This window comes from Aquarana catesbeiana, linkage group LG04 (assembly GCF_042186555.1).
Source record: "Aquarana catesbeiana isolate 2022-GZ linkage group LG04, ASM4218655v1, whole genome shotgun sequence".
Taxonomy (NCBI): domain Eukaryota; kingdom Metazoa; phylum Chordata; class Amphibia; order Anura; family Ranidae; genus Aquarana; species Aquarana catesbeiana.
In genome coordinates this window covers 81,033,383-81,045,561 of record NC_133327.1, presented here as the reverse complement: position 1 = coordinate 81,045,561, position 12,179 = coordinate 81,033,383, and the positions used below count along the sequence as shown (strand labels likewise).

General features: G+C 41.1%; 1 protein-coding gene across 2 annotated transcripts in view; it reads right to left on the bottom strand.

The window, feature by feature from the left end:
• SMC6 (structural maintenance of chromosomes 6) overlaps positions 1 to 12,179 on the bottom strand; it is a 166,775-nt gene that overhangs the window by 62,431 nt on the left and 92,165 nt on the right. For both annotated transcript variants that reach the window (XM_073625346.1, XM_073625347.1), the window contains 2 exons: positions 6,487 to 6,567; positions 5,845 to 6,015 (listed from right to left, as the gene is read on the bottom strand). In XM_073625346.1, coding sequence (XP_073481447.1) covers positions 5,845 to 6,015; positions 6,487 to 6,567 — 252 coding nt within the window. The remainder of the gene's footprint in view (positions 1 to 5,844; positions 6,016 to 6,486; positions 6,568 to 12,179) is intronic.

The following is a 12,179-nucleotide window of genomic DNA, read 5'->3' as shown; positions in this document are numbered from 1 at the left end:
GATTTAGGCTATATAGGCTAAGGTTTTTTTAAGGAGCAATAATGTGATTTATTAATTAAATGTATTCAGTCAAGCCATACCTGTAAAAGGAGACACTGTATACTTACCCCCACTTGCACAACACAATTGTCAGTAGAAATCAGCACAAGAAGTCCACAAGGAAACCAAAACTTCCCAAAGTGTTGATGTCCTCGCCCTCCGCAACTCCAGCCGGTTCCTCCAGGCAACCTGCACACATCAGTGTCTCCTGTAACTATGTAAAGGTTGTTAGGAGGAACCAGCGAGAGCTGCAGGGGACCAAGAAGACAACACTCCAAGAAGTGTAATTTTCCCTAACTTGAGGATATGATTTCTTAGGATTAAAGGGATATTTAGCAGAAAGAGCAGTGGGAAAGGTGAGTATTTGCAATCTTCTTTAACAGGTATAACAAAGTGGAAGTTCAGTTAAAATCTAACGAAGGCTAAACCCATACCTCCCAACATTTTGAGATGGAAATGAGGGACACCTACCAGCAAACGTATTAAGGTGTGGGACACGCCCCCTGCCACACCCCCTTAAAGGAGAATTAACCCAAGAAAAAAGTTAATTAAATTCACAAGGGCTTTTTTTTACCACTACTATTCCTTTATATTGGCTTTTAAAATGTACAAATGCAGAAATTTAGAATTTGGAAAAAAAGGTTTAGCACTGGGAAACACTTTTTGAAAGATAAAAAGTGCATTTTATGTACAACTTTATGGATCAGACCAAAATGAGGGACACATGAGGGGGAAAAGAGGGACAGAGGGACATTGCTCCAAATCAGGGACAGTCCTTCGAAATCAGGGACTGTTGGGAGCTAGGCTAAACCTACTCCCACCCCCATTCTAAAGACTATTTTATCTACTCTGTGAAAGAAAAGATACGTACCTATTCTGATGCTGGTCCGGTCACATGATCTCTCCAGCAGCGGCTTCCGTGTAGGGGAAAGATTGCCAACAGCTGCAAATGCCCGTGTGGTGACATCACCCACAGGTCTACTATGGGGCATCCATTCTATGCTGCACCTCCTCTACACTGAAACTGATGCTGGGAACTGATCATGTGATGGGACCTGAGCGGCTTCAGAAAAGATAAGTATAACCATCTTTTCTTTCACAGGGTAGATAAAATCTATAATGGGTGTGGGAGTAGGTTTAGCCTTACTTAGATTTTAACTGGGACTTCCACCTTAACCGGTTCCCGACCAGCCACCGCAGTTTTACTGCGGCAGAATGGCACGGGTGGGCGAAACAACGTTACTATACGTTGGCCGCAACAATCGGATTTATTTCAGAACCGATCAGTCTCCAGGCCCAGGCCAATGATTTCTGGCCTGGACCTGCTGATCGGTTCTGACAAATGAAATGCTTCCCCTGCCTGTAAGTGTAAACACAGGCAAGGGAAGTGATGTCATCTCCCTCTCTGGAATTCTTTTCCGTTCCAGAGAGAGGAGATCCAAACGTGAGTTGCACCAACACTACACTGACACAGTACACGTAGGCACACATTCCCCCCCCCCCCCCCCCCCCGATTAACCCCTCACTCCCTGTCACTGTGTCACCCAGTACAGTGTTCATATTTTTCCTTGATCACTGCACTGGTGTAATTTGTGATACTAATCAGCATTGGGGTACTTAGTAGTAGGCCCAGATAGCTCTAGGGACCCACCCTAATAAAGGTTTAACCCCTTGCTCACTCCCTGTCACCAGGGTTTACTGTATTAGTGTCACGGGTGACGCTGGTTAGTTAGTTATTTTTTATAGCGTCAGGGCACCCGCCGTACATTACCTAATAAAAGGTTTAATCCCCTGATCACCCGGCGGGTGATATCAGTTAGGTTTTAGCGTCAATTAGGGTCTGCGTTGCCCCAGGCAGCGTCAGATTAGTGCCAGTAGGGCTAACACCCACGCACGTACCATACACCCCCCTTATGCCGCGTACACATGACCGGACTTTCTGGCATTCCAATCGTGTGTGGGCTTCATCAGACTTTTTCTTTCAAAAATGCGGATGGACCTAGAAATAGAACATGTTTCAAATCTTTCCAAAGGACTCAATTCCTATCGGGAAAACCGTTCGTCTGTATGCTAGTCTGACGAGCCAAAAACGACGCAAGGGCAGCTATTGGCTACTGAACTTCCTTTTTCTAGTCCAGTCGTACGTCATCACGTTCTAAACGATCGGACTTTGGTGTGATCGTGTGTAGGCAAGTCCGTTTCAGCGGAACTCCGTCGGAAAGACTGCCAGAGTCTACTCTGATGGAAAGTCCGGTCATGTGTACGTGGCATTAGTAGTATAGTGTCTGAACGAATCAATATCTTTGATCTGATAAGATCTATATTAGCGTCCCCAATAGTTTAGGGTTCCCAAAAACGCAGCGTTAGCGGGATCAGCTCAGATACCTGCTAGCATCTGCGTTTAGCCCATCTGCCCAGCCCAGCTCACCAAAGTGCAGTATCAATCGATCACTGTCACTTACAAAACACATAACTGCAGCATTCGCAGAGTCAGGCCTGATCCCTGCGAAAACTAACAGTTTTTTTGGTAGTGTTTGAAGCAGTCGCTGGCAGTCAGGTGCTCTTTTTTCTTGTGAGTCTCACTAGTTGTACCAGTAAATTTAGAGGTCAAAATGTCCAATCGAGGTACACTAGTGAAGAGGCCTACACGTTTCTGAGCATGACAAAAGAGAGTGAAGAGGAACTCACCCATCTGTCTGATTCTGGCTCAGAATACAAACCTGTAGACAGCAGCAGCACCCTGACAGATAGCTCTGACGATGGAGTAGTGGTTCCTGCCAAGGTCAGGCGTATCCGCCCCCGTTCTTCTGCTGTTGTTGAGGTGCAAGAACCACAGGGCTCTCGTATGGAGCAGAGAGCCAGTACTAGTGCCGCTCATCCTTCTGGTGAATGGGCAAGCAACAGTGGCCTAGTACCTCCTGGTCGTACATCCAGTACTGCAGTAACACTTGGTGATCTGGTGAGTCCCATAAGTGCAGTTCAAGCTGGTGAGGTGGCAAGCACAACTAGTGTCCCGCAGCCACCAAGAAGACAAAGACAGGCCCGTCAAGCCCATAGTGCCCTTCCTGCTGCATTCGCCAATCCGAATTGGGAGCCCACCACTTCTGCAGCATCCGTACTTCCCCATTCACTGGCCAATCCGTAATTCAGGTGGAAACAGTTAATTTTACGTCACTTGATTTTTATTCGCTGTTTTTCACGGAAGATCTCTATAGATCTATTGTGGACCAAAGCAATTTGTATGCTGGTCAATTCATCGCCGCTAATCCCCAGTTGACCCTTGCCAGAGATTGGAGACCTATTACGGTCTCCGAATTTAAGACCTTCCTGGGCCTATCCCTCCTCATGGGCATAACTAAAAAAGTCATATTTGTCCACTGACCCAATTCACCATATGGCCCTGTCATTTACCTCCACGACCAGGACATGATACGAGCAGATTTTTATTGAGTTAATCTTTTATCGTTACCCTTGTTTACTTTTCAGGTACGCCATTCAGCTGTGACACTTGAAGGCAACAGCAATTGCTCTCACGATACGAAAATCAGCGACTCCAGTGCTGTAGGAGGTGATTTCCCCACCACAGTTTAAAAAAAAAAAAAAATGGTGCATGCATGCCCATCATTAGAAGTGGGTAGATGAAGGACGGTATTTTAATGGTGGGCATAGTTACCGTCCAATCTCTTTTTTTTCGTTCAGCCCACAGGCTGCATGAAAAAAAGAACATTACAATATATGCCCAACAAGGACCAGCAATGTACTGGTGTGTTGCTGGACTTTAAGTTGTTATACCAGAATGATGCCTGCAGGTTTAGGTATCATCTTGGTATCATTCTTTTCAGCCAGCAGTCGGCTTTCATGTAAAAGCAATCCTAGCGGCTAATTAGCCTCTAGACTGCTTTTACAATCTGCTCTCACCATCTTCCATGGTTTTCTCTGGCTCTCCTGTCCCAACAGGGAACCCGAGAATGCAACCGGTGGTTCCGCCGGTGACCATAGAGCTGATCGGAGACCAGAACAGCTCCAATCATCTCTATGGACTAAGAAACCCGAAGCTACGAGCATTTCATGACTTAGGTTTTGCCGGATATAAACAGTGCCATTGGGAAAGCATTTTATCACACCAACCTTGGTGTGGTCAGATGCTTTGAGGGCAGAGGAGAGATCTAAGGTCTAATAGACCCCATTTTTTTCAAAAAAAGAGTACCTGTCACTACCTATTATCTCATAGAGGATATTTACATTCCGTGAGATAACACTAAAAATAATTTTAAAAAAAGAAAAAGAAAGGGACAGTTTAAAAATAAAATCAAAAAGCAAAATTAAAAAAAAAGAACCCCTGTCCCTGTGCTCACGCGCAAAGGCGATCGGTCTGGTATCATATGTAAACAGCAATTGCACCATGCATGTGAGGTATCACCGCGAAGGTCAGATCGAGAGCAGTAATTTTAGTGGTAGACCTCCTCTGTAAATCTAAAGCGGTAACCTCTAAAGGATTTTAAAGGTTTTTAAAAACGTATGTAGTTTGTCTTTTTTTTTTTTGCACAAAGTTGTCACTAAATGATTAATTGCTCAAACATGCCATGGGCATATGTGGAATTACACCCCAAAATACATTCCGCTGCTTCTCTGGAGTACGGGGATACCACATGTGTGAGACTTTTTGGAAGCCTAGCCGTGGAAAGGACCACGAAAACCAATCACCGCCTTCAGGCTTTCTAAGGGAGTAAAATGGTGATTTCACTTTCTCACTACCTATCACAGTTTCGGAGGCCATGAAATGTGAAGATTATTACCCCATTTTGGAAAGTAGACACTTCAAGCTATTTGCTGAAAGGCATGTTGTGTCCATGGAATATTTTATATTTTGCCACAAGTTTGGGGAAAATTAAAAAAAAAAAAACAAAGTTGTCACTAAATTATATATTGTTCGAACATGGCATGGTTATATGTGGAATTACACCCCAAAATACATTCTGCTGCTTCTCCTGAGTATAAGGATACCACATGAGTGAGATTTTTTGGGAGCCTCAGCTGCGTACAGGACCCCAAAAACCAAGCACCGCCTTCAGGATTTTATTTTTTTGTAATTTTAGTTTTTTTTTTCATTTTTCAATCACTTGCGACAAAAAATAAAATATTCAATGGGCTCAACATGCCTCTCAGCAATTTCCTTAGGGTGTCTACTCTCCAAAATTGGATCATTTGGCCTGGGGGGGGTTGTACTGCCCTGCCATTTTAGCACCTCAAGAAATGAGAGGCAGTCAAACAAAAAGCTGCGTAAATTCCAGAAAATGTACATTAGTTTGTAGACGCTATAACTTTTGCGCAGACCAATAAGTATACACTTATTGACATTTTTCTTACCAAAGACATTTGGCTGAATACATTTTGGCTTAAATGTATGACTAAAATCGAGTTTATTGGATTTTTTTTATAACAAAAACTAGAAAATAATTTTTTTTCCAAAATTTTCGGTCTTTTTCCGTTTATATCGCAAAAAATAAAAATCAGGGTCAATCAAATACCATCAAAAGAAAGCTCTATTTGTGGAAAAAAAGGACGCAAATTTTGTTTGGGTACAGCATTGCATGACCACGCAATTACCAGTTAAAGCAGCTCAGTACAAAATTGTAAAAAGTGCTCTGGTCATTGAGCAGCCAAATCTTTCGGGGCTGAAGTGGTTAATGCTGACATGTACCCTATAGATTCTGGTAAAACATGCATTTTTAAGATAGGTTCACTTGTTCACTTTACTGTTCTGTCAAAAAAAAAAAAAAATAAATAAACACACATAGTATATACCTTTACTGGATCCGCCAACTCAGATACAGAACTGATTTTCTTTTTTATGTTTTCATACTGACACTCAGAGGTCACAAGCAGAGATTTTAGGTGTTCCATGCTCTTCTGCTGCTCCTCCATCTGAAACTTCACCAGCTCAATCTTTCTCTTATCTTCCTGCAATTCAATTTCCTGTTACAAACACACAAAAAAAATTAAAAAATCATGTGTCATATCCACCAAAACCAATTCATTGAGAATACATGCAATTACAGTATAGTCTGATAAACATATCCATAGGCAGCAATGAAATATTAACATGATAGGGAGATCTGTAACAGACAGTAAATATTAATACCTGCACTAGGTTATACTCTGCTTTGATGTGCATTTCACCCCCCCCCTTTTAAAAAAATGCAAGCCACATTGTGAAATCAGCAATGGCAAACAGAGATCGCATTGCTTAGCACAGCCCTGTGATTAGAGGAAAGAGTTGTGTAACTTTACAAGTCACCTGATTGGGCTCTGCTCCTTATTGTTTGTAAACTTTCTCTCCTTCAAATAAGTCCCTTAATAAACAGGACATGCAAATATGAAATGGCTATAACAAAGTATGATTTTTTCCCTATTTGAGATTTATTTACATATCAATAATTGTCTCACCAATGTTGAAATGTCAGTAGATGGCGGCTCCTCTACACTTTCCAGATCTGTTATTCGAGCATTAGCTTTTCTGAGTTGGTCCTATAACAATAAAAGAACACTAAGACAATCGAAAATCCTGAATGACTTTAAAAGCTTTGCTTCCTTTTCTATCATAACAAATAATTACAAAAAGTATAAGACTAGTTTTGAAAGGACTATAATAATAACAAAACACAGTCGAAAATGGAAACTACAAAAACACCAAAGCTAACTAGAAGGTTGCATTATACAATTTTGTTTGTACAATTTTCCTTTAGATTTCCCAAAACCATATAATATGAGGTCAACCCCAAACATTTTCAATTTGTATGCAGTCAGGCAGGCCCTTGCACTACACAGCTGAAGGTAAACCTAAAGGAAATTGAATAAGAAAATTACTATAATGCATGCCTTACGCTATAAGAAAAGACTGAAGTGAAGGTCCCAGGGTTTACAAAACTGGATAAAATAACCTTCCTTCTTAAAGGCATTGTACACGCTCAAATGTTTTTCCTGTTTTAACTAGTTGGTAGTTTAGTTATATTCCCTGGGTCATTTTTTTTTTCTCAAATTTTTTTTTTTTTTATTTTTCATCAGGAAAAGGGAAGTTCAAATCAATAAAATAATAGTACAAAAATAACAGTACACATAGTACAATCATAACTCAACTAATAGATGAAGACTGAGTCGAGTCTAAACAGACATCAACAAGTCTTCCGAGTATACATTCAAATATACATGCAACATTTCCTTCCAAAAACTTAAAGAGGGGAAAATCCCCATTAAACTGGTCACCATAAGGAAGGCATAGAACTGCCCAACCCTTTTTTTTTATTTAGAAAACACAATAGAAAGAAACACACACAAACAAAAAAAAAGTAAAAAAAAATAGGGTGTCAAAGGGGAACATTACTCAGGAGCTAAATTTAAAGGATATGGGGACCAAGAACACTCATTAAATAAACTATTTTGTTTGAATGAATAAACGTATTCCATAAGGACCAAGTTTCCATATATTTCTCTCGTTTCTGCTGGGCTGTCAAGACCAAATCCTCCATCCGGTATAACTCCTCCACCTTCCTGAGCCACAGTCCTACTGAAGGGGGCTGTGTCTGTTTCCAGGTAAGGGGGATACAAGATTTAGCTGCATTCAAAAGGTGACGAAGACTAAATTTCTTATATATTTTGGCAGGAATTTCAGAAACATACAACAGGAAAAAAGCAGAGTCTTCTGGGATATTATAATCAGTAAATTCTTAAAATTTTTGAGCAATCTTCTGAACCCCTTCCCAGAAACGTCTCATCTTGGGACACGACCAAAAAATATGCATCATTGTTCCATATCCCCCCTGGCAGCGCCAACATCAGTCAGAAGCACTCGGAAAACACTCATGTAAAAAGGACGGAGTCCGATACCACTGAGAAAATATCTTAAAGTTTGTTACCTGTACTTTCGTACAAATTGAAGATTTGAATGTATAATATATTATAAAAACAAAAACCGCGCTAGAAAATAATAAACAATATTAAAGTGTAAAGTCCACTACAAAAGAGTCCAATGATGTTAATAAGTGACGTAAATTCCTCAGTGTGATAAATGGAAGATGATAATTCAATTGGGATACATCTATGTGGTGAAATGCTTACCAGAACATAAGCCAAAATCAGACAGGTGGCTTAAACCCAGGGCGATTCCAATATGGCAGGATCAATCGTACTCATGTGGCAAATTCAAGTCCGCATAGGATTATCCAAAAAATAAATGGCAAAAAAACATAGCGTAATACTGCTACGCTTACCAGACGGCCAAAATAAAAAGAACACAAGCCGAAATCCTGATGAAAAATGGGTTTCACGTGACGGATCCCAGAGTGAGGCTTGGTGTGCGCATATATTGTGGTGGCTCAGTACGCTGCCCATTCCCCATTGAGAACGTCAGCCTATGACGAAACGCGTCTGGGAGGGACGTACTGACGTCACCACGTCGCTCTGCTGTGGACGGGAGCTGTTTGTCTGAGTGCCGGCCAGCATCGCTGTATTTTTTTGCTTGTATTTTTTTGTTTTTTTTTGCTTTTATTGTAAGTGCAATTCTTCTAATAAATTTCCAGTTTTTACGGTATCACACTATTGGCTGTTCCTTTTACATATATGCACATTGAGCCCGTGACGGGATCGCCAGGACGTACCTATGCCATTTTTCATCAGGATTTCGGCTTGTGTTCTTTTATTTTGGCCGTCTGGTAAGCAGGAACCCAAGAGGTTCGCCTTGGATAGATCCTCTGTCACGCTTATGATGTCAAGCCTCTAACTGTGTGGAGTTTGCGCACACCGGTTTGCCATCTGGTAAGCTGCTGTATGTGTCTGTGCACTTGGTGGAATTTTCTTTTTGTTCCTCCTTTGGATGACAGGTGTATGCTCACCTATCCTTGCTGTCTGATAAGCTGATTCATTTGGAGGTTCACCTATCTATCCTAAGAGCACTATTTATTGCATGTTGCATGTCACTCACCCCACCTTCCTGTATGTGTTGCAGACACAGGATGCTTTATGATTATATATGATTTGGGTTGGTTGAGTGTTGCACCCCCTTTTTTGTTTTTATGTTTATTATCGTAGCAGTATTACGCTATGTTTTTTGCCATTTATTTTTTGGATAATCCTATGCGGACTTGAATTTGCCACATGAGTACGATTGATCCTGCCATATTGGAATCGCCCTCTAAAGGCCCGGGCTGGGTTTAAGCCACCTGTCTGATTTTGGCTTACGTTCTGGTAAGCATTTCACCACATAGATGTATCCCAATTGAATTACTGTATTTATTGGCGTATAACACTCACTTTTTCACCATGAAAATTGGGCGCAAATAGTGCATGCGTGTTATACGCCAATACTCAAATTTTAGTTGCCTCGGAGGGGACAGGGAGGGGGTCGGGACGAGCACTGTCAGATTACATACAGTGAGAATCTCCTGTTTACTTGGCAGCCTCTGTAATAGGAAGTCCCATCTCCTGGGACGCCATTGGACCACTGTTCTGTCTATCATAGGAGATTCTCACTGTATGTAATCTGTCGGCGCTCGTCCCGTCCCCCTCCCTGTCCCCTCTAGGCTGCAGATGGGCATCGATCAGGCTGCACTGATGGCAATGGTGAGGCTGCTGCATTGATGGCAATGGTGAGGCTGCTGCATTGATGGCAATGGTGAGGCTGCTGCATTGATGGCAATGGCAAGGCTGCTGCATTGATGGCAATGGTGAGGCTGCATTGATGTGGACTGATGATGCTTGTGATATTGATCAGGCTGCATTGGTGGCAATGGTGAGGCTGCATGTGGGCACTGACCCTTATTTTGCTTCAAAGTTCCTTATTTAAAATGTATTTTTTTTCCCTGAAACTTCCCTCTTAAAATGAATGTGCGTGTTATACGCCTGTGCGTGTAATACGCCGATAAATACGGTATCATCTTCCATTTATCACTCTGAGGAATTTACGTCACTTATTAACATCATTGGACTCTTTTGTAGTGGACTTTACACTTTGTTTATTCTTTTCTAGCGCGTTTTTTGTTTTTATATTTGCATTGGTGTACCTCACTTGTAACCGCAGCTGTTTTTGTTTTTTATTTCAATATCTATTTATTATATGTTTTCACTCCATTATTATCCTCACTATTATTCATTTTTCTCCTAGCGCAGTTTTTTATTTTTCTTATAATATATTATGTTGGTGACTTGCCCTTTTGAGAAAGTTCTACCCAAGTCTACCTCCCATTTCTTCAAAAAGGGTAACTGATAATCTTCCGGGGGTGAAACCAGCCAGGAGTACATCTTCTGGAGAGCATGAGAAAATGAACCCTGCTCAATACACCATTCTTCAAATGGAGACAAGTTGCGATCTAAAATACTAGGAGTAGACAAGGTATATAAAAAGTGTCTTATTTTTACAGCTTGCCAAAAATCCAATTGATATGGGCTGTTAACAGATGTCAGATGCTGTAATGTAGGCCAGGACCCCAATATTACAAAATGAGAGGCCTGATACCATCCCAGTTCAATCAGTGTGCTAAAAGCTCCCTTCCGTAACCCCAGGGTAAAACGTGGATTACCCAGTATAGGAAACGGGGACTCCGAGGATAGCCTACTGTTAGAAAAAAGCCGAAAACACAATAGTATCTTAGGCTCAATAAGTGGATATGTCTTAAGAGAGGGTGAGAGGTCGTTAGAACACCCCGGAGCCCTATCTAACAACAAACGGCACTGTGCTTGTTCTAAATTTGGCTATAGTTTTAAATCTCTGGGTCCACACAAATCAATCAAACATCCTAAATAGACTGCTTGATAATATCTATAGAGGTCAGGAACAGCTAGACCTCCAAAGCATTTAGGGAGGATCAACAGAGATCTCCCAATCCTTGGGCATTTATGCGCCCAAATAAACTCAGTAAAGAGTGCATGAGCTCTCTTAAAGTAGTGCATATGTAATACAATAGGCAAGGCTTGAAACAAACATAGAAACTTTGCAGGATACTTATTTTGATAATATTACACCTTCCAAACCAAGAATAGAGCCCCGTATGCCATGCTTCCATTTGGGAGCGTACTATATGTAAGAGTGGAAGAAAATTAAGATAAAAAATACACGCAAGATCCACAGGAATAATAGTACCCAGGTATTTCAGGGCTAGATCTGTCCATTTAAATTTAAAACCAAGTTTCAAAGTACACAATTGAGAGATGGAAAATCGCCACCCCCATGGCCTCCGATTTCAGAAAATTGATCTTAGCCAATTCCCATCCAAGCCAATTCTGGTACTCTGCTCCTACATGTAAAAATCATAATTTTTTTGGTAGAAAATTACTCAGAACCCCCAAACATTATATATATATTTTTTTTAGCAGAGACCCTAGGGAATAAAATGGCGGTCGTTGCAACTTTTTATGTCACATGGTATTTGCGCAGCAATTTTTCAAATGCGTTTTTTGGGGGGGGGGGGGGAGTTTCATGAATTAATTACTGGGCACCTAACCCCACCCCGTGTGAAAGTTAGCTATGGTGCAAATCATAAAAAATTGATCACACCTGATGTACTAGCGGCCTATCATTTCTTGCGACCCGAACAAGCCAGGAAAGAACAAATACCCCCCTAAATATGACCCTTTTTTTGAAAGTAGACATTCCAAGGTATTTAGTAAGAGGCATGGTGAGTTTTTTGAAGTTGTCATTTTTTCCTACATTTCTTTGCAAAATGAAGATTTTTTTTTTTTTTTCACAAAATTGTAATTGTAATAGGTTATTTCTCTCACATGGCATGTGCATACCACAAATAACACCCCAAAATACATTCTGCTACTCCTCCTGAGTATGGCGATACACCATGTGTGGGACTATTTCACAGCCTAGTCACATAGAGAGGCCCAACATGCAGGGAGCACCATCAGGTATTCTAGGAGCATAAATTACACATCTAACTTGACTACCTATTAACACTTTTGAAGGCCCTGGAGCACCAGGACAATGGAAAAGCCCACAAAATGACCCCATTTTGGAAAGCTAACACACCAACGTATAATCTATGAGGCATAATGAGTCTTTTGAATGGTTCATTTATTTCCAGAAGTTTTTGTAAAATGTGGGAAAAAAAATGAAAATGCATTTTGTTTTACACAAAGTTGTC